This window comes from Elephas maximus, chromosome 1, assembly GCF_024166365.1.
Source record: "Elephas maximus indicus isolate mEleMax1 chromosome 1, mEleMax1 primary haplotype, whole genome shotgun sequence".
Classification (NCBI taxonomy): Eukaryota; Metazoa; Chordata; class Mammalia; order Proboscidea; family Elephantidae; genus Elephas; species Elephas maximus.
Genome location: NC_064819.1, coordinates 43,681,586 through 43,694,706, shown reverse-complemented (window position 1 = coordinate 43,694,706; position 13,121 = coordinate 43,681,586). Strand labels below are relative to the sequence as shown.

The 13,121-nt window shown below is 41.8% G+C and overlaps 1 protein-coding gene across 7 annotated transcripts in view; it reads right to left on the bottom strand.

Annotated features, from left to right (window-relative positions):
• Positions 1–619: 619 nt before the first annotated feature.
• RIPK1 (receptor interacting serine/threonine kinase 1) overlaps positions 620–13,121 on the bottom strand; it is a 69,706-nt gene continuing 57,204 nt past the window's right edge. For all 7 annotated transcript variants that reach the window (XM_049873903.1, XM_049874056.1, XM_049873819.1 and 4 more), the window contains 4 exons: positions 9,598–9,688; positions 7,602–8,174; positions 5,496–5,648; positions 620–3,105 (listed from right to left, as the gene is read on the bottom strand). In XM_049873903.1, the coding sequence (XP_049729860.1) occupies positions 2,819–3,105; positions 5,496–5,648; positions 7,602–8,174; positions 9,598–9,688 (1,104 nt within the window). In that variant the 3' untranslated portion in view covers positions 620–2,818. The remainder of the gene's footprint in view (positions 3,106–5,495; positions 5,649–7,601; positions 8,175–9,597; positions 9,689–13,121) is intronic.

Below are 13,121 nucleotides of genomic sequence, written 5' to 3'. Positions count from 1 at the left end.
TCATCCTGAGGGCCAAAGTGCGCCTGTCTGGGAGCTTCTCTCTTCTCCGTCAGCTTCCACTCTTCTCACAGTAGCAGTGGGGTGAAAGGGGATTTTGTACAGGAAATGCCAGCGTAAGCAGTAGAGTCACCGGAGGAGAATCCCAAACTATTTCATTTATACAAACATACACGTTTCAGTGACCCCCAACAAGATGAACTGACATAGTGGCTGTAACAGTGGGCTCAAACATAGCCATGATTTTGAGGACAGTGCAGGACTGGGCAGTGTTTCACTCTGTTGTACACAGGGCCACTATGAGTCGGAACCGACCTGACAGCACCTAACAGCATGTTTGAGGAATAACATTTTATTTTAAAAAGTCCATTAAAAATCCTTTCATTTTTGCTACTTAACATTCATCTTTCAACCTCTTTGGAATTTAGAGAATTTAGAAAACCAGTAGGATGGAGGTACCAAGGATACATTTAGGGAAACAATCCAGGCCCTTGCAGCAAAGCCTGAGACCCTTCCCCCTTCAGTTTTCCTTTTGGCAAACATGATCTAATAATGTATGGCTGCTAAGAAGTGAGACTGGGTTTTGTGTGTTGAGTCGATTCCGACTTAAAGCCACATATAGAACAGAACAGAACTGCCCCGCAGGGTTTTCGAGGCTGAAATCTTCATAGCGGCAGATCACCAGGTCTTTTCTCCACAGAGTGGCTGGTGGGTTCAGGTAGCAGCTCAGCTCTTAATCACTGCACCTTCCCCCAAGGTCTTGTGTGGACAAGAGAAACAAGGCTTCACAGCAGTGTTCTCAACCTGAGCGACTGTGCCCTCCCAGGGAACATTCTGCATATTTGCAGAAACATTTTTGGAGCCCTGGTGGTACAGTGGTTAAGTGCTCGGCTGCTAATCAAAAGGTTGGCAGTTCGAATCCACCAGCCACTCCTTGGAAACCCTATGGGGCAGTTCTACTCTGTCCTATAAGGTTGCAGTCACTATGTGTCAGAGTCGACTCGATGGCATCAGGTATGTTTTTTTTTTTGAGACATTTTTATCCCAAGGGGGAAGGGGGATGGGAGGCCTACTGGCACCTGGTGGGTAGAGACCAGGAATGCTTCTAAAAGTCCTACAGTGCACAGGACTTCCCCCTCCCCCCTCCCCCCTCAGAATCATCTAGCCCCAAATGTCAGTAGTGCTGAGGCTCAGCAGCCCTGCTCTACAGCCACACCGAAGAGGTGTGTGTGCACTTGTCTGCTGAGCTGGAGGGGCTGCAGAATCAGAAGCACTAACAACACTGTTATCAACCCATGGCACACCGGATCCTTTCTGACAGACGGCAGGGCTTAGCATGACTGCACACCACTCTTGTTTAACCAAGTGCCAGCAGTGAGGCCGGAAGGCCGGTCGGATTCTGTGTTCTAGTGCCTCCATTCCCTCCAAGACTTCATGCGGGTTTTGAAAAGCTGCGTGCCAGAAGCACAATTTCCAGGCTCTGAAACTGTCCTCTTTTACGTCAGGGCACACAGGGAAAGTGAAAATCTTTCTCCAGTACACTGGGGTCAACTGAGGAGGCTGCTCCACAGTGACCAGCATGAGGCTCTAGTCCTACCCTGGAGCTAAGAGGCCAGTATTCCCTGCACACCTGTCCCCTCTTCAGGGCACACAGGCTGGGAAGCTGCACAAAGTACCAGAATGCTAGGGAAGAACTTAAAAAACGAATCAAGAGTTTTTGTAGTAGTTACAGTGAGTAATGGTTCCTCACAATTATCTGCGGACATTCTGATGCCTTTTTTTTTCTTTTGCCCCCCTTTTTTTTCCTCCTTCCTACTCCTTAAAATCCCCTTAATTTAAGGAGTGATTTGCATATAATTCTTGAAGCCTGTAGTCACAGATACTGGATTTACTTGATACTGAAGTTAACTATGTTTTTAAGATAAACTGGTTCTGATACAAAAAACCTACTTGGAGAGAACATAGAATTTCACTGTACTTTGGTTATGGCAAGAGCCTACGTGGAGAACAGAAAATAAGAAAGTTGATTTATTTTATATTCTCTGAATTTTTTTCTTGCTCAAACCAAACTCCAGGGAATGGAATGAATCGCATAATTGAAGGTTATGGCATAAACTAAAGGAAAATGATCTTCCTCAATTATCTGTTCTCTCCATTTCAAATTCCAATAAGGCTCCTTTTGTGATTGGTCTTACAGCATTAATTGGTCTTCCCGCTTACATTTTCCTGAAGGTAGGTTGTTTGCTACAGATTTCTTTTCCAATTCTCCAGGTATGAAATGCAGGAAATGAATTTTTACAGACCTAGAACCCATGTCAGTGAGGAAGGAATTCAGAACTCTCTGAGGCAGCATACTTTCCACTGGGTTATTCACCAAGTGTCTTAGGTTGGGTATTCTAAAGGAGCAAAATCAAGTGAAGCATATATATACATATAGCATATATGTATTTCGAGGAAATGGCTCACACAGTTATGGAGGCTGGCAAGTCCCAAATTCGTGGGTCAGGCATCAGGCTGGAGGCTTCTTCTGACTCGTGGGGCTCGGGGAGCTGGTGAATCCTAAAATCTGAAGGTCAGGCAGCAGGCTGCTTGCTCACTTCCCAAGAACTGGAGGTCAGAGGATGACAAATTGGATGCAGGCCACACGCCCAAGAAACTCCCATTACAACTGATGGGCTGCTCACATCAGGTCACAAAATGGAGAATGATTACATAGTATCTGCCAAACCACAGAGAATCGTGGCTTAGCCAGGTTGACACATAACCTTAACCATCACACCAAGTGAGGAGCTTGACTTTATGCTGTCAAACCCCCTTAGGGTTAGTTCTGGCTGACACGTATCAAATAGTTCAGAAGATCTGTTCGTGAACACTGGTAGAGTGCATATGCCAGCTTTCCCACTGTGGCCCCTTTACTGCCTTCCCTCATCAGCCACTTTTGGAGCATCTGGTAAACCTTCTCTTTTAGTCCATCTCGTTCATAGTCATGGTCAATTTCATCAATCTGGGGTTCAGTGAAGCCCAGCTTACGTGCACATTTTTTCCAGTGCCTTCCCAGATTTTCCCTTACTGGGTCCAGGTGTTTATCAGTCAGACTGGTGATATTATCTGCCAAATGGAAAAGAGAAGGCGTCAAACTATAACCCATCTGAAAATTCTAGCTTCTGGAACTGGTGAAAAAACTAAGCACAGTGAAGAGTAGCAGACAGTGAAAAAGATAACTTCTTAGTTATACAGTTGTTTGTTTATTCACTGGATTTGTTACTTCACATGCCTGCTAGCCCACATAGACCCTTTGTGTGAACTAGAACAGAGTGTTCCTTCCTCCCAGCAGATGCAGCCCTAAGCCACTGCTGATGGCACTGTGAACAAAGCCCCTACTCGGCTACTAGTTTGGGTGTTCTACACAACTTGAACCAGCAGCCCTGTTCCCTGTTTATGTTAGACTTCCCTGGATGTAAAGGAGAAATGTACTGTTTTTGTTCCTTTTGGGCATTTTCCACTTACATCTGACCAGAGTCAAAGCCACCCAAGTCCTGATCCCTTTACTTTCCTATGATTTAGTCAAGGAAATTCAGAGCATCACGATGCGTGTTTCCTTATGTTAATGACTCGCTGGGTAGCTATTAAGGTACTAGAATTGATAAATAAAGGTATATAAGGTTCTCTTGCAAGAAAACTGGTTATGACTTAATCCAAGTGTTTTAACAATTGGGGCTGTTAAATCTGACCATACATCATAGAATGTGGCTTTTTCAAGGGTGAAGTCTTAATGACAGTGTAACTTACAGATTCCTATAAAAAAAGGTAAACATGGCAGCTACAGAGTATACTATGTGCATTTATAACAGCTGTTTTATATACTGTAGTGTCAACATGAAAATTAAATGTTTTATTCTGTCAATTATAGTGCCCTTCTCTTGTCTTTCTCTGTACTCTTCAAGGTCTGTTTTGGGACACCCTCCACTTCCCACAACTGCTGTCCCTTCTTTCGCCTATAATCGTAACCTCTTTTTCTACTGGTCTCTTCCCCATAGCCTTTCATAAACATAACTAATAAAAAGAAACAAATAAAAGTATAAAAACAACCGCCACAAATAAACCATAGTCTTTGATCCTGATCCTACCTCAGTAAGCTGAATATAAAAAAAAGACTTTTTTTTTTTTTGCAACTCCCATCCTTTCATTTTCTGTCCCCGCCATTGGATGTCAGTGTTTAAAGAACCTGTTGGAATATTTGCCAAATTTTGTCAATACCTCTCTAAGAAAGGGACCCTGTGTTTCATCAGATTCTCAAAGGTGCCCTTGTCTCCTGCAAAGTTAGGAACCTCTGCACTAGGTATTTTAAATGCTACCCATAAAATGTGTTAGAATAGGGTTCGGCAAACTATGGCTGTGGCCAAATCTGCCTGTTTTTGTAAATAAAGCTTTACTGAAATACAACCATGCCTATTCATTTATATACTACTTTTGAGTAGTTGTGACAGAAACCTTAGGGCTCCCAAAGCCTAAAATATTTACTATCTGGCCCTTTACAGAAAATTTTGCCAATCCCTGGGTTAATCAGAAACCTGGGTTCTTAGAATTTCAAACTCTCATGTACTCCACACTTTCTAGTGCCTTGGAGGCTGATGAACCCCTGAAACTACTGCCCTGAGTTAATCTTTAAATCTTAAGCCAAAAATATCCCCTGAAGTCTTCTTAAAAAAAACCCAAACAATAGTTTAGCTTAACTAGTAAAGAATGTCTACCTTGAGCACTGTGCTCTTTCAAGATCAAACTAAATGGGATCAAGCTGACAGCAAATTAAAAGATAGGAGCCTTAGGGGACAGCGAGTTTATGTTAATGGGGGAGGAACAACTCAGCAAAGGAGGGTGAGAATGGTTGCACAACTCTAAGTATGTAATCAGTGTCACTGAATTGTAGATGTAGAAACAGCTGAATTGAGGTATGTTCTCCTGTGTATATTCTCAACAACAAAAAATTATTAAAAAACAGCCGGGTTCTTGAATCATACTGTTTTTGGACTCATGATTGCTTTTTGTAGGTTGTGCTTTGGTGTGAATGCTGTTGGCTTGTATAGTGGGACCCTATGGGAGACAGCCCTCTTGTTTTTATTACAGAGATGCTGTTGAAGGGATAGTCTTCTACTGCAGAATCCCCTGTGATGGGGATGTAAGGAAGCTACTTCTCCCAGATCTGAGTAGTAATATTGATGATGATAATAGTTTAATATTTTATAGAACTTACTATGTACCAGGCAGTGTTCTAAGCACTCTGTACATATTGACTCACTTAATTTTCACAACAAATGTATGAATCAGATACTGCTATCATCCTCATGGTAAATAAGGAAATTACAGAGATTTTTACAGAAGAAACATGGGACAACTATGTTTGGGAATAACCAGAGAAATCTGACAATTCCATGATAACCCCACTAATAAGTAAGACAGTTCAGGGTTGCTATACCATGGGTCTTTAAAGGGCATCTTACCAAAGATCTCTTGGTATTTCCACGCTGGCTCTTCTTTGAGGTTCGTGTTTGTGCTGTCCAGTGGTGGTACACTCATCCTGCCAACCTCCATGTAATTGTAGTTTCCAATCTGAATGCCAGTGCTATTGTAAATGCTGCATCTGAAAGACTCATCTAAGTAGAGAGAAACACAAGTGAGCACATCTAGATTGAAAACAAGAGAAAATACCACAGTAAAGGGCTTAAGGTAGATGCTGAAGTTAAATGATTTATCCTATACTACCCCTTGAAATGTTCTTTAAAATACGGCTGCTGCCAAGTCATTGATGAAGAAGACAACTAGGCTCAGCCACGCTTCCCATCAGGATCCCCTACTCAAATGTGTGGTTAGTGTCCTCCTTCACACAGTAAATCCAAGCTCTCACTTCACTACTCAAAGCTGGCCAGTTTTACCCAAATCTCTCTTTGACCTTTCTTTCACTATCTGCTTACTTTCTCCAATCTAGGCAGTTCCATCACACCAGGCTTCCCATTGACTCATTAGTCCCACTGACTCATTAATACAATGATCCTGTCTTTGCTCAAGCTGTTCCCTCCGCCTGGGCTGCCTTTCTCCCTATACCTACCTAGCTCAAATTCTGCCCTCTTCGAGCAGCCTCCGCTGTAATCGGAGATCTAGCACTCTGCCACATGCTGCCCTGGATCAGTTTGTACAGTTTACTTCTCTACCTGCGTATGAGTTCTCAAAGGACAGACACCATGTTCATTCATGTGTATACTCCTGACGGTCTTCTACAGCATAGGACTTGGTATATGGCACGTGTTCAATGATATGCATGCTAAATTGAAGTTGTCCAAGTTTACTCTTATTAAGAACATTTAGCAGGTCTTTGTATTAGAGAAGGTAGAACCCAGGTCTGAGGAGAGTGGTAAATGAAATTTAGCTCTAGGCTTCTCAGTCAGCGCCTAAACTGTTGCTATTGAGTCAATTCCAACTCACGGCTTGTCCTTAAAATAGGAAGTCCAGTTGGATCTGACAGTATGCACACTTCATTGCATTTTTTTCTAATGAGGCTATGGTAACTCTGGACTCTCTTTACAAAAAAATGTGAGAAATACACATGTGCACACACACAAGTATAAGGATTTAAGTTCCATGCGGGGATGGACTTGGGCTGTTTGTTCATTGTTGTATCGCCAGTGCCTAGAAAACTGCCTGGCATACAGAGCAAGTGCTTTAAACATTTTTATTGAATTAATCATGAATGAATAAAATATGGTAACATTAATGAAAAGTTTTATTCCCAGATACATCATAAATAGGACATTTCACTCCTATGATTATGTATGACTCAGATTCTGTTTGATGCCTAATTTAATATTTTGCATTCAATAGATCTTACAGTAAAATCTGTGGAAAAATATTCCAGAATGCTTCCATAGAAAGTTTTGGGGGAAATTGGCCTTTTAAAAGAAATGTGACTCAGCTCTGTGCTTTTATCTCTAACTAAGCTGTTTTCTGAATTGCCAGCACACAGTAAGGTCTCCCTGGCAGATGTCATTCTTGTAGTCAGGTGGTATTGGGAGGTATTATTTAATAACAATACTGGGTATTAACATCACTTCCACTGTCGTCAGTAACTACTATCAACTAACATTTACTTTTATCCTAGAGATAAGGGAATTGTAAGAAAAATTTTCATCACAAGCGGTAGTCTTTGGCCTATATAAGAAATAATATCCAAGACTTATTTTTCTACTTTCAGAACACAGCAAGCAAGACAAAAGAGTATAAGCAAATATCTTCCCATTCATCAGAGACTGGGCCCTGATGGAACTAGTGTGTTATTCTGGTTATAGTGGAAGACACCTACCAATTAAAGGATATATAACCCAATACTTGCCAGCAATTATGATGAATCCTAGACCCAAACTGAAATATGCCCAGGCCGGGTGGTCTGATGAAAAGCATTCCATGGGAACAAACCATTCCATGGCAGTAAGCTGCATCTGGCAGCTGAAGACTCTGAAAAACTTGCCATTTGTCCCCATCATATCAGCTAATGGCTGCTCTATCTTCAGAAAATAAAAAAAAAGTATGATTGTGACTGTTAAAGGCCTGTTTACCTATTGATGGGAAGCTGAATGGAATGGTTGGTGTGTTTCCCAGTAGGTTGGTCTCAGGCACCGGAGTCTTATGCAGGTTAGGCATATGACTAGGATTTGGCCCATACCAAGGTCTTGGACCTGCTATTCCTGGATCCAGGGTTCTTGCTCCCGAACCATGTGGACTGCTGCTATATAACCCACTGTTCCAGTATGGTAGTTGGGGTTGGCTGGTTAGCCCTGGTAGTTGTTGAAATACATCAACGTGACTGGTTGCACTGGGATAAGCAATGCCTTTTACTCCTGGGTTCTGAGTATTCTCATAAGGTCTCTGCTGTGCAAAGGGGTCATGGGAGACCCTTCGTTTCCTTTCCTCCTCTCTGTTATAAGCCACATTCTGTCTGGGTTGCCATTTTTCCTTCCTGTCCATACGGCTGCCAAAAAGATGGTAGTTGGCTTCGTCCTGGAGCTTACTCTGCAGGCTTGGCTGATTCTCCTCTTGCTGGTGCTCTGAGGAGGGACCAAACCAGGACTCTTCTACAGGACCCATTCTGAGCCCCTGTGAACTGTGCAATGAACTGGGCTGCTCTGTGGCTGGGAAAAAACGGTCAACACTGGAATGAGCTTCATGAAACATTAAAATGTAAAATAAAATCTGAACATCAGGAATCTGTACCTCAGAGCAATATACTGATAACCTTGAGAACAAAAAAAAGTGTTTACTAGATGGTCTTCTTCCTATGGGTTATACAGGTGATCAGTTAGAGCCCCCACCTGGCAGTGAGCGAGCACTGGGGAAATTACAACAAGCAACAGAAAAGCCGATGCTGTAGGGGTGACCAAGGAAGAAAGGCATTTATGTTGGATCAGAGAAGGTGCTTACCTCCTTGGTATGATTTGGGTTAGAAAAAATAAACAGCACTTTCCATGGGTTCTTTATTCTTTAAAAACCCCATAATGAGAACGTAAAACAGTGTGGCCGTGTAGAAAACATTTTGGTAGTTTCTCAAAAAGTTAAATATAAAATTACGATTATGACTCAGCCAATTCCACTCCAAAAGAATTGAAAGTAGGGACTCAAACAGAGACTTGTACACCAATGTTCACTGCAGCATTACCCACGATACCCAAAAGGTGGAAACAACCCAAGTGTCCACTAACAGATGAATGGATAAAAAACAAAACGTGCTACATACATACATTGGGATATTATTCAGCCATAAAGAGAAATGAAGTCCTGATATATGCCACAACATGCATGAATCTTAAAACATTATGTTGAGTGAGCTAAGTCAGACACAAAAGGAAATACTGTGTGATCCCACTTATATGAAATGTCTAGAATAGGCAGATTCATAGAGACCAAAGTTTATTAGTGGTCACAGGGGCTGCAAGAGGGGAAAACGGGGAATTACTGCTTAAGGGGTATTGAGTTTCTGGTTGGGTTAAGGACAAACTTATGGAAATGAACAGTAGTGATGGCTGTACAACGTAGTGAATATAATTCATGTCACTGAATTGTACACTTAAAAATGGTTAAAGTGGCAAACTTTTTGTTATATATATTTTACCACAATAAAATTTATTAAAAAAAAAAAAAAACCCTATGAGTGGGTTCCAGTTATTATCACTAATTGATGGATGAGGTTAATAAGAGGTCAAGTAGTTTGCCCTGGGTCAAACGGTGGCCTCAATATCCCTCTCTACTTGTACCCTGGAACCCGTCACCCCTGACCTCCTCAAGGTCTTTGCTCCCACATATGTCCCCTTCTTCCCCACCAGACTTTCTACCACTTTCTCCCCACCAGATACTTCAGGCCCCTTATGTCCAGGACACTCTGGATTTTAGTGAGCACAGTGTGACTTAGTATAAAATCCTCTAAGACAGGTGTTTGGAAACCCTGTTAAGTTTTATAGTTTTTTCCTTCCAATATGGTCTTGAATAGTATTTTAGAGAGTAAATGAATGAGCAAATGAATAGATGAATACACATATCTTAGATCACAGTGTAAGTTACCCGAGTTTGACCTGCTTGGAGGTACTGCTACACAGTCCGTTTGGAGAGACTGCATCTTCTTGATGATTACATTTTGGTCCAGATACTCATCCTATAATTAAGAGCACAAATACACACTTTAATAAACAGCAGAAAATAGTTTCAGAAAATGTTAAGAGAGGAATGAATCCTTTCAGAAGGTAGAATTTTAACACAGATGTTGTTGGGTGCTGTAGAGTCATGTAACAGAGTAGAACTGTCCCACAGGGTCTTCTAGGCTCTAATCTTTACAGGGGCAGATTGCCAGGTCTTTTTCCCATGGAGCCGCTGGGTGGGTTCAAACCACCAACCTTTCAGTTGGCAGCCAAGTGCTTAACCATTGCATCACCAGGGCTCCTACATAAATCTTACAAATAGTAAATATTTTTTAAAAATTAATATTTTGCTTTTTCTTATAAAATATTACTCATTATGGAAAATACAGCGAATAACTTTTAAAAACTCTACCCATAGTGCCTTCACCCAAAGATAAAATGTTAACATTTCTGTTTTTCTTTCTCCTAGTTAAATGTATTTGGTTCTTCACAGAGTGCCTGCTACATAGGTAAGTGGTCAAAAACATCTGCTGAATACAGTAATGACTGGGGAGAATGACAGGATATTAATTACGGTCATACTCTGCAGCATTCTCTATACTAAACATGGTATTTTCGTTAATTTTATAAAAGCAACTGTTTTCTGTTTTATTACACAACATAAGTAAATACAAATTCCTTTTAAAAGATTTTTAAAAAATGCAGAAATATACAGAGCAACACTCGACTGTTCCTTCCAACCCCATGCTCCTCCATTTCCCAGAACATACTGTGCATCATTTTTATTCTTTCTCTAGGCATTACATACATAATTCTGGGAATATACAAATACATGCTTTTTAACATGAAAAGGATCACACTCCAAATATTGTTTGGTGACTTCTATTTTCACTAACTAGTCTTGAAGATCTTTCTACATCATTTCATATTAGTCTACCTCTTTCTTTTAAATGGCTCTATAGTAGTCCCTGGGTGGTGCAAATGGTTAACACACTTGGCTGCTAACCCAAAGATTGGTGGTCCAGGTCTACCCACAGGTGCCTCAGAAGAAAGGCTTGCTGATTTACTTTAAAAAAATCAGCCACTGAAAACCCTATGGAGCACACTTTTACTCTGACACACACGGGGTCACCATGAGTTGGAATCGACTCAATGGGTTTTTTGGCTCGATGGCAACTGGTTTTTTAAATTTGGCCTGACATGGGATGACCCTGATGGGCAGCATTTGCTCTGAGCTCCCCTCCTACTGGGTTGCCAAAGCTCTTTGTCAGGCGTGACTGCAGTTTGACTTCCTCTCTGCTCAGTCCTGGTTCCTTGTACCTCAATCTCAACCTTGGTTTCTTCTTCTGGAGAGGCCAGCCTGTGGAAGACTGCACTTTTCTATCCGTTCATTTGATTACCCTTGCTCTAATGCTACATGACTTTCATCTCCTTCTTCAAAGTATTATTGACTACGGCAGCACAGTGAATTACTTAATATGGCCCTTCTAGCCATTATCTTTTTAGCTCCCACCAAATGACTGGTTAGGACTATGCAAATGAGGTGCTTGTGGCCCACCAAGGGGACTGGACAGCTGCTAATAATGTAAATAAGGTACACAGTGCCCCTGTGCAGGTGGGACCATGCAAATAATGTGTATGGAACCCTACCTAATAAGAGGACTGGTCAGAATTGCCATCCCACTAGGCTTAAAACAGCAGACAATCCCAGAGCAGAGGGGAACCTACTACCACCAAGAGCTAGGAGTGGAGCAGGTCCACTGGACCAAGGATCCCTGCACCAAGACCTCCTAGACCCATGAGACAGAGAGAGAAAGAGGCAGAGCTGTAACACAGAAGACAGGCGCAGCAGAGGTGGCAGAACCAGGGCAGAGAGGGAGAGGTATAACACGAGATTGCAAGGCATGGTAGCAGAGAAATGGTGACAGCTGATGGAGCAAGACAGCTGAGTGCCTTGGGGCCAACGCTTGCTGGTGGAGTGGAGTGGGGTGCCTCCAGGCACTTACTGGCAGAGCTAAAAGAGCTTTGTAACACTTGCCTGAGTAGGACAGAGGCCAGGCCAAAGTGCTGAGAAGCCAAGAGCCAGGAAGAGGCCTGGTGTAGCACAGCTGGGAAGAAGTTGTCCTGATCAAAGAACTGTATCCTGAGTGTTCCTGAGCCTGAACTGTAACCTATCACTTCCCTAATAAATCCCGTAATTTAGAGTATGGTCTGTGAGTTCTCTGTGGTCTGTGCAAAGAGCTGTCGAACCCAGCAGAAAAGGAAACAGTGCCACGGGAGGGACGGGTGGTGTCAGAATTGGTAAAAGGTTTGGAGGGTGGAAGCGTGTCTGATCTCAACCTCAAAGGAATCAGCCTTGGGCTGTTCCTGTCAATGGTGATTCTCTTTCCCTCGTGAAGTTAGAGGAGGTCAGACACTGTCCCCACACCATTTTTACAACTACTATGTATATTCTTTCTTTCACATAAACTTAGAAATCAGCTTGGTGAGTTCCATAAAGAATTGGGTTGGGATTTTAATTCTGATTGCATTCCATCTGTAAATTATATTGGGGAGAACCGGCAGCTTTGTGATATCAAGTCTTTCCATCCGCAAACATGTTTCACCATTTATTTAGAATTCTTTTCTGTCCTTCAGTATATATTCACCATGTTTGCCCATCCAGAAGATAGCTAGTATCTGACTGTGGTCTTCATTTGCATTTTCCTAGTTACTAATAAGTTCTGTACCTTTTTGTTTGTTTACTGGCCATTTGAATACTCTCTTTTATGAGTGCCCATTCAAATATTTCACTCATTTTTAACTGGACTGTCTTTTTCTTTTTGATTTGTAAGATTTCTCTAGAAGGTATGCACTCAAGCCCTCTATCAGCTACACGTGTGACAATTATGGTCTCCATTCTGTGGTTTATCTTTTTATTCTCTAAATGATTACTTTTGATGAACAAAAGTTCTTTGATTAATCAAACCTGTCAATTTTTACCATTACAATTAATACTTCTATGTCTTGTTTGAGAAACCATTCCCCACCCTGAGGTATCTTCCAATTGCTTTATACTTTGGTCTTTCACATTTATGTCAGTGATCAACCTGGAGTTTTCTTTTTATCCCCATATGGATACCCACTTGTCTTAGCAGCATTAATTGAAAAGACAATCATTTATTCACTGCTCTGCATTACCACCTCCGCCAAAATCAAGTTTCTATATAAGTGTGGGTCTGCTCAGGACTCTCAGTTCCAACCCAGTGGTCTCTGTCTGCCCTACACCAACACCTCTCTGTCCTACTTCATTCAGCTTTATAATAAGCCCTTCCTCGCCACTAGTTTTGTTCCAGAGTATCTCGTTTTCTTCTTTATCTTTCCATATGAATTTCAGAATGAGTTTGTCAAGTTCCAGTCCTCCACCCACTTGCCACAAAAAATAATTAACAGTTATGATTTCGGTTGTGA